Source organism: Lampris incognitus, chromosome 2 (genome assembly GCF_029633865.1).
Source record: "Lampris incognitus isolate fLamInc1 chromosome 2, fLamInc1.hap2, whole genome shotgun sequence".
Taxonomy (NCBI): domain Eukaryota; kingdom Metazoa; phylum Chordata; class Actinopteri; order Lampriformes; family Lampridae; genus Lampris; species Lampris incognitus.
The window spans coordinates 98,356,923-98,370,815 of NC_079212.1; the positions used below are offsets into that span (position 1 = coordinate 98,356,923).

General features: G+C 45.4%; 1 protein-coding gene across 1 annotated transcript in view; it reads right to left on the bottom strand.

Annotated features, from left to right (window-relative positions):
- The window catches only part of prxl2b (peroxiredoxin like 2B), a 53,652-nt gene that overhangs the window by 12,717 nt on the left and 27,042 nt on the right, over positions 1-13,893 (bottom strand). Inside the window, exon 6 of the mRNA XM_056273710.1 lies at positions 8,341-8,459. Coding sequence (XP_056129685.1) covers positions 8,341-8,459 — 119 coding nt within the window. The remainder of the gene's footprint in view (positions 1-8,340; positions 8,460-13,893) is intronic.

Sequence of the window (13,893 nt, forward strand, 5' to 3'; positions counted from 1 at the left end):
ATATAGCATTTCAACACCCCTGGTACTGATTAGCCTAGCTTAAACTCTGGGACAGTTCTTAGTTGGCCAACAACCAAGGATAACCAGTACTGTGTACTTCCATTCATTGTGCTAAGCTAGGCTAACGTGCAGCCAGATAGCTTTCTACTAAACACATATAGAGGAAACTGGTATCTATCTTCTTGTCTCACTCTGGAGAAGATTGTAAGCTAATTTCCCATAATGTTAGCATGTTCTTTTAATGTATATGTTAATATGATTAGTTAAAGTGGCTACGAGGAACTTTCATCTTGTGTTGATTTTAGCGGCCTCATATGGACAAAATACAGCTGTTGCATAGCAACTAGGTAATGTATCTATTTGTGGCTATGTAAGATAAATAATGGTAATATGACGCTGGTGAAGCAAAGTAAACTTTGTTTTAGTAGTGTTCATACACCTAAGTTACATGTATTTGTTTGTATGTGGCAGGTGAAAATTGACTGAATATGGCCACTGGTGAACAAGCAAGTTTTTACTCAATACCAAAGCGCCCACGGGTGGAGTGCATTATCCACTGTTCTGATGATACAGATAAGCTGGTTTCACTACAAAGTGTCGACTCATGGAGAACTCTGCTCAGGGCAGCTCAGATACGAAATCATGCACCAGTTTTGAAACTGGCAAAAGACATTCCTGAGGGACAGATTCCAGCAATCTACTACCACAGAAAGTGTCGCAGTATCTTCACTATGAAACAAATTCTTGATGGCCTCCTTGCAAAAGAAAAGAAAAGTTGTGTCTCTGCTGAAGAGAAACAATCTAAGAGAGTAGCTCGACATGCTGCAAGTACATCTAGGACTTATGATGCAGAGTGCATATTTTGTCAGAAAAACAGCAAATATTCCAAAAGACAGAATACGAGAGAAGTACTGGTGCAGTGTCGAGAACTGCGAGCTGATGCAAAGATCAGGAGTGCAGCCACAAAGAAAAGGGACAGCAGAATCCTTGCCATTGTGAGTAGAGACCTTGTAGCAGCTGAAGGGCACTACCACAGGTCATGCTATAGACTTTACACCAAAGAAGAGGTTTCCAAAGGAGAGGTTGCCAGCAATGAAGATGATGATGCTGCAGCCCAGTATGAAGCTGCTGTGAATAAGGCATACAATGAGCTGTTCCTCTTCATGAGGATGGAGCTTTTTGGCAATCCTCAAGTGATGACAATGACTGATCTCTCTTCTAGACTGGTAGCTTCAATGAACTCCCAAGGCATTGCCCAAGTCAAGGAATCAACCAAGAAGCACATAAGGCGAAACCTGGAGAGTGAGTTTGCTGGAGCCTTGCAGATATTCCCTGATGAGAAAGGAAAATTCCTCCTCTATCCCGATAACTTGTCCATGAGGGAACTTGCCAAAGAAAATCAGTCTCTCAAAAGGGAGCTGCAGACCCTGAAAAGTGTCAGTGCACAAGATGTTATAGCCAAAGCAGCCATCAAATTGAGAGCAGACATTAAAAGTCAAGATGTTCCTCAAACCTGGCCGCCTGAAGTCAAACCAGAAGCAGAATGTCCTACCATTCCAGAGTCGCTCATTATCTTCCTGTACTCTCTACTCACAGGCTCAAATGATCCTGATCATGCATCCAGAGAGTGCAGTGCCTTCTGCAGTCATTTGGCCATGACATAGTATATGCAGTGACATGTGGAAATACCAAGCCTTCCAAGCACATTGTTCTGCCATTCAGTGTCAAATCGTTGACAGGAAATGTAGAGTTGATAAACATCCTCAACCGACTTGGTCACAGTGTGTCCTATTCACAGATGGAAGAGATCAACACTGCCCTGTGTCTCCAGAAACTCTCATCATCAGGGAGTGGCATTGCCCTTCCAGCTAACATCCATCCTGGCATATTCACAACTTTAGCCTGGGACAATATCAACCGTCTTGAAGAAACTGTCAGTGGTGAGGGAACATCTCACAGAGTCAATGGGATTGCTGTGCAAGCAAAGCCAGTCAACCCACTTCCTGTCCAACCCATGCCCACTGTTCCCAAAACAAAGAAGAGAAGCATTGATGGACCCCCACCAATGTTACCAACTTACAATGCTGGACAACGGGTAGGGCCACCACAAAGTAAAAAGTCAGATGCCGATACTGCAGCCAATACTAAGCTTGCCAGAGAGAAAAACCTTCTTTGGGTCCTAGCACGCATGTCACAACAAGAAGAACAGTCAGTCAGTCAGCAGCTGGACAGGCTTCAACATCCTGACTCGAGGAGAGATGACGGTCATCCCCGAAAATATAGGATATCTGCCTACCATCAATGCTCCAGCGACACAAATGTCTACTGTCAACGAGGTGCTTAACCAGTCACTGAGCATCATGCAGTGCTTAGGCCTGAGGAAGATTGTCTGTGTCTTTGACCAAGCCCTGTATGCGAAGGCTGTCGAGATCACATGGAAACACCATGACAAGTTCCATGATATCATCGTTAGGCTTGGGGTATTCCACACCATCTGCACACTGCTGGCAATAATAGGAAAGCGTTTCCAAGATGCTGGACTCAAAGACCTCTGCATTGAGTCTGGCATGATTGCAGAAGGCTCAATTGCTGGTGTTATGGATGGCCGCAAGTACAACAGGGCAGTGCGACTACACAAGCTCCTGTATGAGGCTCTCATGCGACTGACCTTGAATGGTTTCCTGTCCTGGTTGGAAGAAACTCACAGGAATGACATGGTTCACCTGAATGAGACACTGAAGACCATTGACAGCCTTGGGAAAGAAGTCTCACAACATGCTTTGAAGGAGGTCCTCGAGAACAGCTCTTGTACACGCATCATGGATCTATTTGAAGTCTACCGTGAGTTCCTTAGAGGTGGAAACGGCAGCCTCTCGAACTTCTGGATGTCCTATTTGGACATGGTTGAAATCTTGTTGGGGCTCATCCGAGCATCCAGAGAGGGAGACTGGATGCTACACTTGGCTAGCATTCGAGCAATGATCCCATGGTGCTTTGCTTATGACAGGATGAATTATGCACGCTACCTCCCCTACTACTACGCCCAGATGTCTGAGCTGCCCATCACACACCCAGATGTGTACACAGAATTCATGGAAGGAGGCTTCTCAGTCCAACTGGGCTCCACCAATCCCTTTGGCCGAATCCCTGTTGACCAAGCTATAGAAGAAACGGTGAACAAAGACACCCAAACAGCTGGAGGGACAAAGGGATTCAGCTTGAAGCCAGGAGCTGTGACCAAATATTATCTCACAGCTGAGTATAGAAGCATGTACCTCAGACAGCTGAGAGACCTGACAGGTCAAGGCAGGTGCAAATGGTCTCATCCAGATCTACAGAGTCCAAGGATCAAGAGAGATGAAGCAGATGTCCAGTCTCTCATGGACCTTATGGAGAATAACTGGCTCAATCCTATGTCCCCTGATGAGATTGATTTGGTTAGCCTCTCCACTGGCAACATGGCTCCACCTGATGTGACCATAGATCTCTTGAGAGCTCTTGAGAAAGGAGAAGAGGCCTACCAAGCATTCCAGCAAACAAGGTTAGATGCAGACCCACCACCTGTGAAATTCCACGACAAGATGACCAAGCAAAGTCTGAAAACATTCTCCAATGTCAGCACAAAACAAGCTCATGGAAAGAAAGCACAGGATGTGGTTCTGAAGGCAGATAGAAACCTTTTCAGTCACATGATCCTGGTGGCTGAAAGCAGGAAGGTGAATCTGAAGGATGTCCTTGCCTACCCATTGGGCCCACTACCATGGGCACTGGCAAATGCTGATGGGTCCTTACGAAAAACAAACAAGGCTGCACTTGCCAGAGAGCTTGAAAAGAATGTATCTCCTGCAGAAGACATCCCAATCCCATCTACTTCCATCATTAATGGGATGAGCCTGGTCCAAAAAATGAATGGCAACAACAAAACCTTTGCACAGGTGGCAGAGTCAGCCTTGACCCAGGTCCTCCATGAGGGAGCACAGAGTGGAAGGATTGATGTTGTTTTTGATGTCTATCACCAGACTTCGATCAAAGATGCTGAACGACTGAACCGGGGTGGAGACATCACTCTCCAGTACAAGAATCGTGCAGGGGGACACCACGTCCAGCAGTGGAGAAAATTTCTGTGCAGTTCCTCCAACAAGACCAGTCTCATCAAGTTTCTGGTGGAAGAGTGGAAACTCCCACGATACAGAGCTATGCTGCATGGCAAGGTGTTGTACATGACCTGTGAGGAAACCTGCTACAAGTTGACAGAAGATGGGTGTGAGGAAGCAGCAGAACTGCACTCCACACATGAAGAAGCTGACACCCGTCTGCTCCTGCATGCATTGCATGCAGCAAATGCGGGCTCAAAGTCAGTTATCATCACAGCTGAGGACACTGATGTCATGGTGCTTTGTCTTGGCTTCCAGAAGGACATCACCTGTCCCATCTACCAGAAGTGTGGGACTCAGAACCGCACACGGTTTGTCGACATCACCAAACTGGCAAGTTCACTTGGAGACAGCATCTGTGACAGCCTAATTGGCTTACATGCCTTCACAGGCTGCGACACTGTCAGTGCATTCGCTGGTCGAGGGAAGCTGAATGCCCTGAAGATAGTGAGAAAGCACACTTCCTGCCAAGAGACTTTTAGTCAACTGGGACAGACATGGAATGTGAGTGATGAGCTGTTCCAGAAAATTGAGCAGTTCACCTGTCGGATGTATGTTGCTAATAGCAGCACTGCTGAGGTGAACAAACTGCGTTACCAGCTCTTCTGCACCAAAAGGGGAGAGGTTGAGTCCAGCCAGCTGCCACCATGTAGAGACTGTCTCTTTATGCATGTTCAACGAGCCAACTATCAGGCAGCAATATGGAAGTGCTGTCTGCAGGCTAACCCTGTGGTGCCAAGCCCTACGGAGTATGGATGGACAGACGATGAAGGCAAGCTGGCCATTTACTGGATGCGCTCCCCACCTGCACCAGATGTGGTCTTGGAAATGCTAACATGCAAGTGTGTGCATTCATGCAAAATGCCAAGCTGCATGTGCCTGTCAAATGGACTTCCGTGCACAGACATGTGCAGGTTACAGACCTGCAGTAACCAAAAACAGCAGGATGGTCCAGAACTGGACTTTGAACTTGGGGAGTCAGATGATGAGAGAAACGAGCAGTTTGATGAATGACAGTGTGATGATTCTGATGGTATTACTGTGGTAGTAGTCTATTGATGCACAGGATGTTGATTCTGGACTTGGTTACCCAGAGCTTGATAACAATAATGTAACCATATTCACATATACCCATTACCCTACCCATTACCATTACATATACCCACTAATGATATGGGATTACATGTATCATTGACTAAGTATATGTAAATGTCAATGTTGTTTAAAATATTAAAATAGTTCATTACCTCACTATGGTATTCCTTTTTATCATGTATTTTGATTGTGTATTTAAACAAATGTATAGAGACCAGTTTGTGACCTAACTGGCTTTGGTCTAGTTCTCATTTAAGGCTCACAATCACCTCACACAATGAAATAGTATGGGTACATTATACATTTCCTGAATCTTTACAGTCCTGTGAGTATTCCAGTTTTTGTGTTTTGTGTCCCTGATATTCCTTGATGCCACAGGGCTAAAAGAAAGTATATAGTTTAGGCGAAAATTGCAGAAAGATGTGTGTTATTGACGGGTTGAAGAGCTCAAGTGACCTCTATATTTGTGAGAAATATCCACAACAGGGCTTGAATGAAAGCTAAGAAGGTCCCCTTTAAAATGATACCAAAGACAATATTATAGAACATTGAAAAATGTCCTGACCATGAGGCTAAACCAGGATATGCACCAGCGTCTAAAATGCAATTTAGTTTAGCGGGTGGTTAAATTCATGAGCTGATAACTGTGATAGAGCTGCCACTCAGGAATGGTTATCATACCAAAATATCATCTACAGACATGGATCCTTTCAAAAATTATAAGTAAGTTTTGCCACCTTGAGTGTACCGAAATATCGTCTGGCCCATGGACTATCAGAACAGTGGATAATGCACTCCACCCGTGGGCGCTTTGGTATTGAGTAAAAACTTGCTTGTTCACCAGTGGCCATATTCAGTCAGTTTTCACCTGCCACATACAAACAAATACATGTAACTTAGGTGTATGAACACTACTAAAACAAAGTTTACTTTGCTTCACCAGCGTCATATTACCATTATTTATCTTACATAGCCACAAATAGATACATTACCTAGTTGCTATGCAACAGCTGTATTTTGTCCACATGAGGCCGCTAAAATCAACACAAGATGAAAGTTCCTCGTAGCCACTTTAACTAATCATATTAACATATACATTAAAAGAACATGCTAACATTATGGGACATTAGCTTACAATCTTCTCCAGAGTGAGACAAGAAGATAGATACCAGTTTCCTCTATATGTGTTTAGTAGAAAGCTATCTGGCTGCACGTTAGCCTAGCTTAGCACAATGAATGGAAGTACACAGTACTGGTTATCCTTGGTTGTTGGCCAACTAAGAACTGTCCCAGAGTTTAATTTAGGCTAATCAGTACCAGGGGTGTTGAAATGCTATATTTGTTAAAATCTGGGCAAATACACAATCGTGAGGGGCACAGAAACAGGTTTCCTGAAAGAAAAATGAAATAGCTGCTCATTTGGAAAGGTTATCATGTATTATTTTACTTCTGTTAGTGTACCAAATAAAATGGCACCAGTGAAGTTGTGTCACCTTGGGTGATATTGATATCTGGTGTGACCCATGGACTAACTGGCTTTGGTCTAGTTAGTTTCTTAGTAATAATGCCCTTCTAATTTAAGGTTCACAATCACCTCACACAATGAAATAGTATGGGTATATTATACATTTCCTGAATCTTTACAGTCCTGTGAGTATTCCAGTTTTTGTGTTTTGTGTCCCTGATATTCCTAGATGCCACAGGGCTAAAAGAAAGTATATAGTTTAGGCGAACATTGCAGAAAGATGTGTGTTATTGACGGGTTGAAGAGCTCAAGTGACCTCTATATTTGTGAGAAATATCCACAACAGGGCTTGAATGAAAGCTAAGAAGGTCCCCTTTAAAATGATACCAAAGACAATATTATAGAACACTGAAATATGTCCTGACCATGAGGCTAAACCAGGATATGCACCAGCATCTAAAATGCAATTTACTTTAGGGGGTGGTTAACTTCATGAGCTGATAACTGTGATACAGCTGCCACTCAGGAATGGTTATCATACCAAAATATCATCTACAGACATGGATCCTTTCGAAAATTATAAGTAAGTTTTGCCACCTTGAGTGTACCGAAATAGGAAATTTTGGGCTCTGGCCCATGGACTATACCCTTTATGGGCATTCTGAACCATGGCGTATCTATTGGCTTTCAGCAGTTTGTTTCAAAATGTGCCGTGATGAATCCTGAGAGAAAAACACTGCAAATATTGTTTTCCAAGTTATCCTGCTCTCCCACAGGCATAGTTATTACTGTGTATACAGCATCCATTTGATAGTGTCTATTTATCTTTCTTATCTACAAAACCAGTAATGCAGCCACAGACACCCCTGAGGTTGAGAGGGCCTATGACAGACAAGCCCTCTTATATTAAAAAGAGATGTGGTACAAAAATTATCCATAAAGGGGCTTCTTTAATGCACGTGTTAATATTGTTGCAACTGCAATTCAATGTATCCTGTTGAAACTATTGGGTGTTTGCTAAACTTATTTCACAGAGATGAAGGTCAAAGGTAGATTTCAGGGCTACATTGCTCCACTCTGTGATTTTGACTGACGCTGTCACTCATACTGGGAGATTTTCAGCCATGGATGAGGTTTTTCATGGGCAGCAAAACATAAAAGAGGAGTAGAAGACTTAAGTAATGAAGAAATTAATTGGAATTTCATCGCAAGTGACAATAAACACAAGTGGCTATATTTAAGTCAAATTGGATATCAGCTTTCTTCTTCTTCTTCTGGCTTGGTCCCTGTTTCTCAGGGGTCACCATGGTGGCATTTTGCCCTGCTTAGCTTTCTGTCTGACACAACCCTCTCCCGCAGTCCAGCCCTCCTCTATCTCGTCTCTCTATCTTTTCCTTGGTCTTCCTCTTTTTCTTTTGCCAGGTCTATCCAGGTCCAATACCTTCTTTCCTATATAGTCTATGCCTCTTCTCTGTACATGTCCAAACCATCTCCATTTTGTCTTTCTCAACTTCTCATCCATTCTTGAAAATGGACGTCGGCTTTTGCAAAAGATTTACCTATTATCCCCAATATTTCTTATATTCCAAACAATGTGGAGTGTTTATTCTGATACTCTTGTCTCACCTCTGGCTTGTGTCCTGCTTGTGCACTGGCTGTGATACTGAGCACCTTGGTAATATCCTCTAAGGGTACATAATCTCCTGGTGAATCCTGGACAAAATGCAGCAGAACCTTTTCTCCACCTATGCAGCAAAAAAAAGAAAAAAGAAAGAAAAGAAAAAAGATTTAAACTTCCATCAAGGTCAAACTGGCACTTTATTCAGTCTGAGATCTGGTTTTCTATCTACTTTGAAATAATGTTTTACTGCACTGCCCTCTAGTGGATAGAACACAGACACGCTCCAAAAAAGACCACATGAATAAATGAATACACATTGAATAACTGCACTAATGCAGTTTAATTTCAAACTAACAGAACAAGCCCAATCATTATCAATGGTCATACTGGAGCTGTACTAATACTCCCATACCCACCCCATTTAATTCATCACATGATCTGAGAAAGGAAAACCTTATGTACTATATACCTCTAAGAAAAAAGATAAAGCCATGTGTAGCCATGTGGCAAGCTTTTCGGGTACATGTCACTTTGATAACTTCATTTTTATTGAACACCTGGAAAAAGACATCGCTTCAAGGGCAGGGATGGGAATACAAACCTGGGGATAAAGCATGACAGGAGCGTGAGTGTGTGTGTTTGTATGTGTTGAATGTGTATGTGTGACAGTGGTAATGGGCAATAACAGGTCAGGGATTAAAACCAGAGGACTGCGATGTTACATCTATCCCTGCATCCCCCCCGTCACCCTCTTCTTCCCAGTCTCCCTAATTGTCTTCCTCCTCATGGCCACTCCCCCTGCCCTAGTTTCTCTCCCTGTCATTTGTGTGTGTGTGTGTGTGTGTGTGTGTGTGTGTGTACTGCAGAAGTGGAGGCGGGTGTGCTTCAGGCAGAACAGAGGTCTACCATCTGCATCTCATCATCAGCCGTAATCTTCTCACTCACTTTTCAACCCAGCCTTGCCACATGCATTTTGCCAGATCACAGTACCTGTTCATCTTGCCTGACACTCTGTCCTCGGTCTTCAGTTTGTTTCCGTGGAGCCCCGCTTGTCCTCCTGCTTCCTCACTGGTCCTGGCCCCCTTCCCTGTGCATCTTCCTGGACTCCGTGTTCCCTGTCTGCTCCTCGATTCCCTTGCTAGCCCTGTTCTGCCTGGCTTCGCCCCAGCTAACCCCTCTCCTGCCTGGGCCACAACTCGCCCAGGTTGCCATGTGGTCTCCCCTGGTAGGAATCCCAATTCTTTACCTGTTCCCCAACCTGGCAATATTCGGTCCGAATAGATGTCTCTCCCCTGACTCTACCTCCCTCGTGCTTCTACTACTCTTTCCACTATGCCTAAACAACAAATAAGGGTAAATAAACCGAATATCAAGACAAAAGTGAACGATAAATACACATAGCACTCAGAAGAACACAAAACATGAGAATTTTACGCAGCTGCTCTGGAGAGCTCTTGGCCTGCTTGGGATTGAAGGGCCAACTAGGAAGCGGCTGGTAGTCCACATCACCTAACAGGCAGAGGCGGCATCCCAGTGGATCTGGATAAAGAGGAATGAGCGGCAGCAGAACCAACCTGGTGACGGGCTAACAACTAGGGTTGCCAACCATTCCTTAAAATAAGGAATCGCTCCTTATTATATATATATATGTGTGTGTGTGTGTGTGTGTGTGTGTGTGTGTATTGTGTAAGGCACCTTATATTTGTTATGCTCGTGCCGCCCTGTCCATCCAACCCCCGTCCCTGTCCCCCGTTCCTTATTTCCATTTCAAGGAGTTGGCAACCCTAGTAACATTATAAAGTCGATTGGTGGACAACGGGGTTAGTACCGGGATGCTGGTTCTACCGTCGAGCCCCCTCGAGATGTCATGGGCTTACATCGATGAAACACTGAGGAAGGGGTGCCCATTTGAAAACCTGCAGAAGCTGCTCAGCCCAGTTTGGAGGGAGGTACCTTGAGGGAGAGAGCGATGCCACTGGCTCACAGATAGCACAGGAGCGAGTACTTGTAAAGGTGAGCCAGTTGCAATAAGCCTTACTGTATTTTGCATATTGGGCGGCACGGCGGCGCAGCGGTTAGCGCTGTTGCCTCACAGTAAGAAGGTCCTGGATTCGAACCCCGGGGTTGTCCAACCTTGGGGGTCATCCCAGACCGTCCTCTGTGTGGAGTTTGCATGTTCTGCCCATGTCTGCGGTGGGTTTTCTCCGGGTGCTCCGGTTTACCCCACCATCATAAAAAAAAGGCATGCATGTTAGGATTAGTACTCCTGTCTGTGCCCCTGACTGAGGCATGGCAAGACGAACTGGAGTTGATCCCCGAGTGCTGCACGGCGGCAGCCCACTGCTCCTAGCTACACAGCTAGGAATGGGTTAAAAGCAGAGCATAATTTCCCTACTGGGATCAATAGAGGACATCAAAACCAAAGCCATGGTTGCTGCACTAGCGCATCCTCTGGTCGGTCGCTGATCTCCAGTTGAACCATGGGTTGGACGCTCCCTGGGCGCTGCACTAGTGGCTGCCCACTGCTCTTCATTACACAGCTAGGATGGGTTAAATGCAGAGAAAGAATTGCCCCACAGGGATTAATAAAAGTAGTAAAGAAAACAAACAAAAAACATGTTTTCTGTTTCCATGGGATCCCGGTGGACATCCCGGTTGGACCGAGGGCAGCAGCTCATCTCCCAGGTGTGGAGGTCCTTTGCCTCTGCCCTGGGGGCCATCATCAGTCTCACCCTGAGACCAACAGCCCTACGAGTGGGCCAACCAGGAACCGGAGACCACCGTTTGCTGTATGGTCACCACCAACCTGTCCCCCTGGAGCCAGTCCCTGCCTTTAGGTAAACTACGCTCACATCAGCACCTTTTTGGGGATGTCCCCCTTTGAGTGTGCCCTGGCCTGCCAACCTCCCCTGTTCCTGGCCTAGGAGGGGAAAGTAACGGAGTCATCAGCGCAGGCCCACCTGCAATGCTGCCGGCGTGTCTGGAACCAGGCCCACACTGCCTTGCTCCACGCCTCCACCCAGTCCCAGGTGAACAGCCGTCGCACCCCAGCTCCTGTATCCACCTGAGGCCAGAACATATGGTGCTCCACTAAAGACCTGCCCGCCACTGAAGGTAAAGTCCAAGAAGCCCCCCCTCCCCACTTCGTGGGCCCTTTCCTGATGGGAAAAAGTCATCAACCCCGCGGTGAGCCGCCTTGAACTCACAGCTTATCTCCCACCTGAAGCCTGTCTTCTCCAGCCCCTTGCCCCCCCCCAGCAGCTCCTCCACACATGATAGGTGGTGGCCCAGTTTACACCATCTGATAGTTTCTGGATTTGTGCTGCCGGGGCTGTGGCTCCCAGTACCTGGTGACACAGAGGGTTATGATGGCACCTGTAGAAGGAGGATACTGTTACACCTGCCCCTTCACCCCATCGGATTCACCCTCTTATTCCCAGTCTCCCTAATTGTCTCCCTCCTCATGGCCACTCCCCTTGCCCTATTCTATACCTGTCGTGTGTGTGTGTGTGTGTGTGTGTTTGAGTTGCGACATTGACAGTCTTCAGAGTGTCATGACTGTGTTGATTGGAAGGGACATTCGAGGAGGGCTGCAGACTACCACATGCCTCCTCCAATACATGTGGAGTCGCCAGCCACTTCTTTTCACCTGACAGTGAGGAGTTTCACCAGGGGGACGTAGCATGTGGGAAGACCACGCTATTCCCCCCGGACAGGCCACCCCGATTGACCAGGATACGACAATTACAACCATGGATGAGCCTGCCTGTGTTGGATGAATAGTGATGCCACATGCTATTTATTGCAGTTGAGTATCATTAATGCAGATTTTATTTTTTATACATGATTGGACTTGGTGATCACTAATGACATTTCCAAAAACAGGAAAAGGCAAAACACAGTATAGGAATGGTTTAGAATATCCTTTAACCTACACCCCCACCTCTCTCACCCTCAACACAGGAGCACCCCCAAGGTTGTGTGCTGAGTCTCCTGCTGTACTCTCTGTACACACATGATTATGTGGCCATGAGTAGCTCTAACACTATTGTTAGGACTGCTGGCGACACAGTAGTGGTGGGACTGATCTCATGCAACAATGAGATGGCCTACCTGAAAGAGATGGTGGACCTGTTACTGTGGTGCAAGCCAACAGCCTCTCCCTGAGTGTCAGCAATACAAAGGAGCTTTTTGTGGACTTCAGAAAGACACAGTGGAGGACCTACACCCCTGTCTCTATCAACAGGGTCCTAGTAGAGAGGGTGAGAAGCTTCAGGTACCTTGGTGTTCACATCACCGAGGACCTAACATGGAAACTTCACACAGACATTTTGGTGAAAAGAGCCAGGTAGCATCTTTATCACCTTAGGCAACTGAAGAAGTTCAGGGTCTCCCCACAGATTCAGAAAACCTTTTACTCTGGTGCAGTTGAGAGCATCCTGGCAGGGTGCATCAAAGTATGGTATGGTAACTGTAACTCTCAAGACAACAAAGCCTTGCAGAGAGTGGCACGGTTAGCGGACTGTACCACTGGGAACCACACTCACCCCCCTATAGGATTTATACACCAGGCAGTGCAGGACCAGGGGTAGAAAGATTATTATGGATCACCATCATCCCAATTATGGATCGCTTCAGCCACTGTGGTCAGGCAAATGCCTCCTCAGCCACAACGGCAACACAAAGACTCAGAAGGAGTTTCTTTCCCCCATGTCATAAGGACACTAAACACCATATAAAAATAACATTTGTAACTCACACTGTGTGTAGTGCGTAAAAAAATGTTCCTGACACTACTGCCACTTTGCCTTTGCTACTTTACACTTTAATCATACAGTCTATTTACACATTTGTATTTGTATGTAACTGCACATTGTACATAGATATTTATCAGGATATAACTTCTGTTTATGCCCTGAATTTTTTACTTTGTTTCCAAATTTTACTGTATTTTATCTTATTCTAAGTTTATTGGTGTGCCACTTCTTTTGTTGCAGTTTTCAGAGTTTGCCAAAAAATAATTTCACTGCTCACTGTACCTGAAGCACATGACAAATAAACCTTTCGACAACTCTCTGAATCTATCAGCTGACATCACGTCAGCCATTGTCTTTGAACTACGTTAGCTGCTCTCGCTAGCAGATGGGCATTTCTGTTGCAGGTGTTATGCACCCCTGCTGTGAACTGCACCCCTTTATTTAACCGCATGAAACGCCATGTTGCTCCTAGCTAGGGAATACACCAATCAGCCAAAGAATTTAAACCACTGACTGGCACGTGAATGATGGGTCCTACAGTATCATTTTTATGGGTACCGGCACACACTGGCATTGAGGGGAATGAAATAGCAGATAAGGTTGACAAGAAGGCCACAAAACATAATCACATTGATTAAGCAAGACAGAAATAAAGAGCAATATTAAGCACAGATTGAAGGAAAGGTGGCAAAAGCAATGGGAGGAAGAGTGGAAAGGATGATGGTTTTACAGCGTTCAAAGGAAAGTGGACGAAATGAGGTGTGCTGGAAGGAACGGGAGAGATGAGACAATAATTTCAAG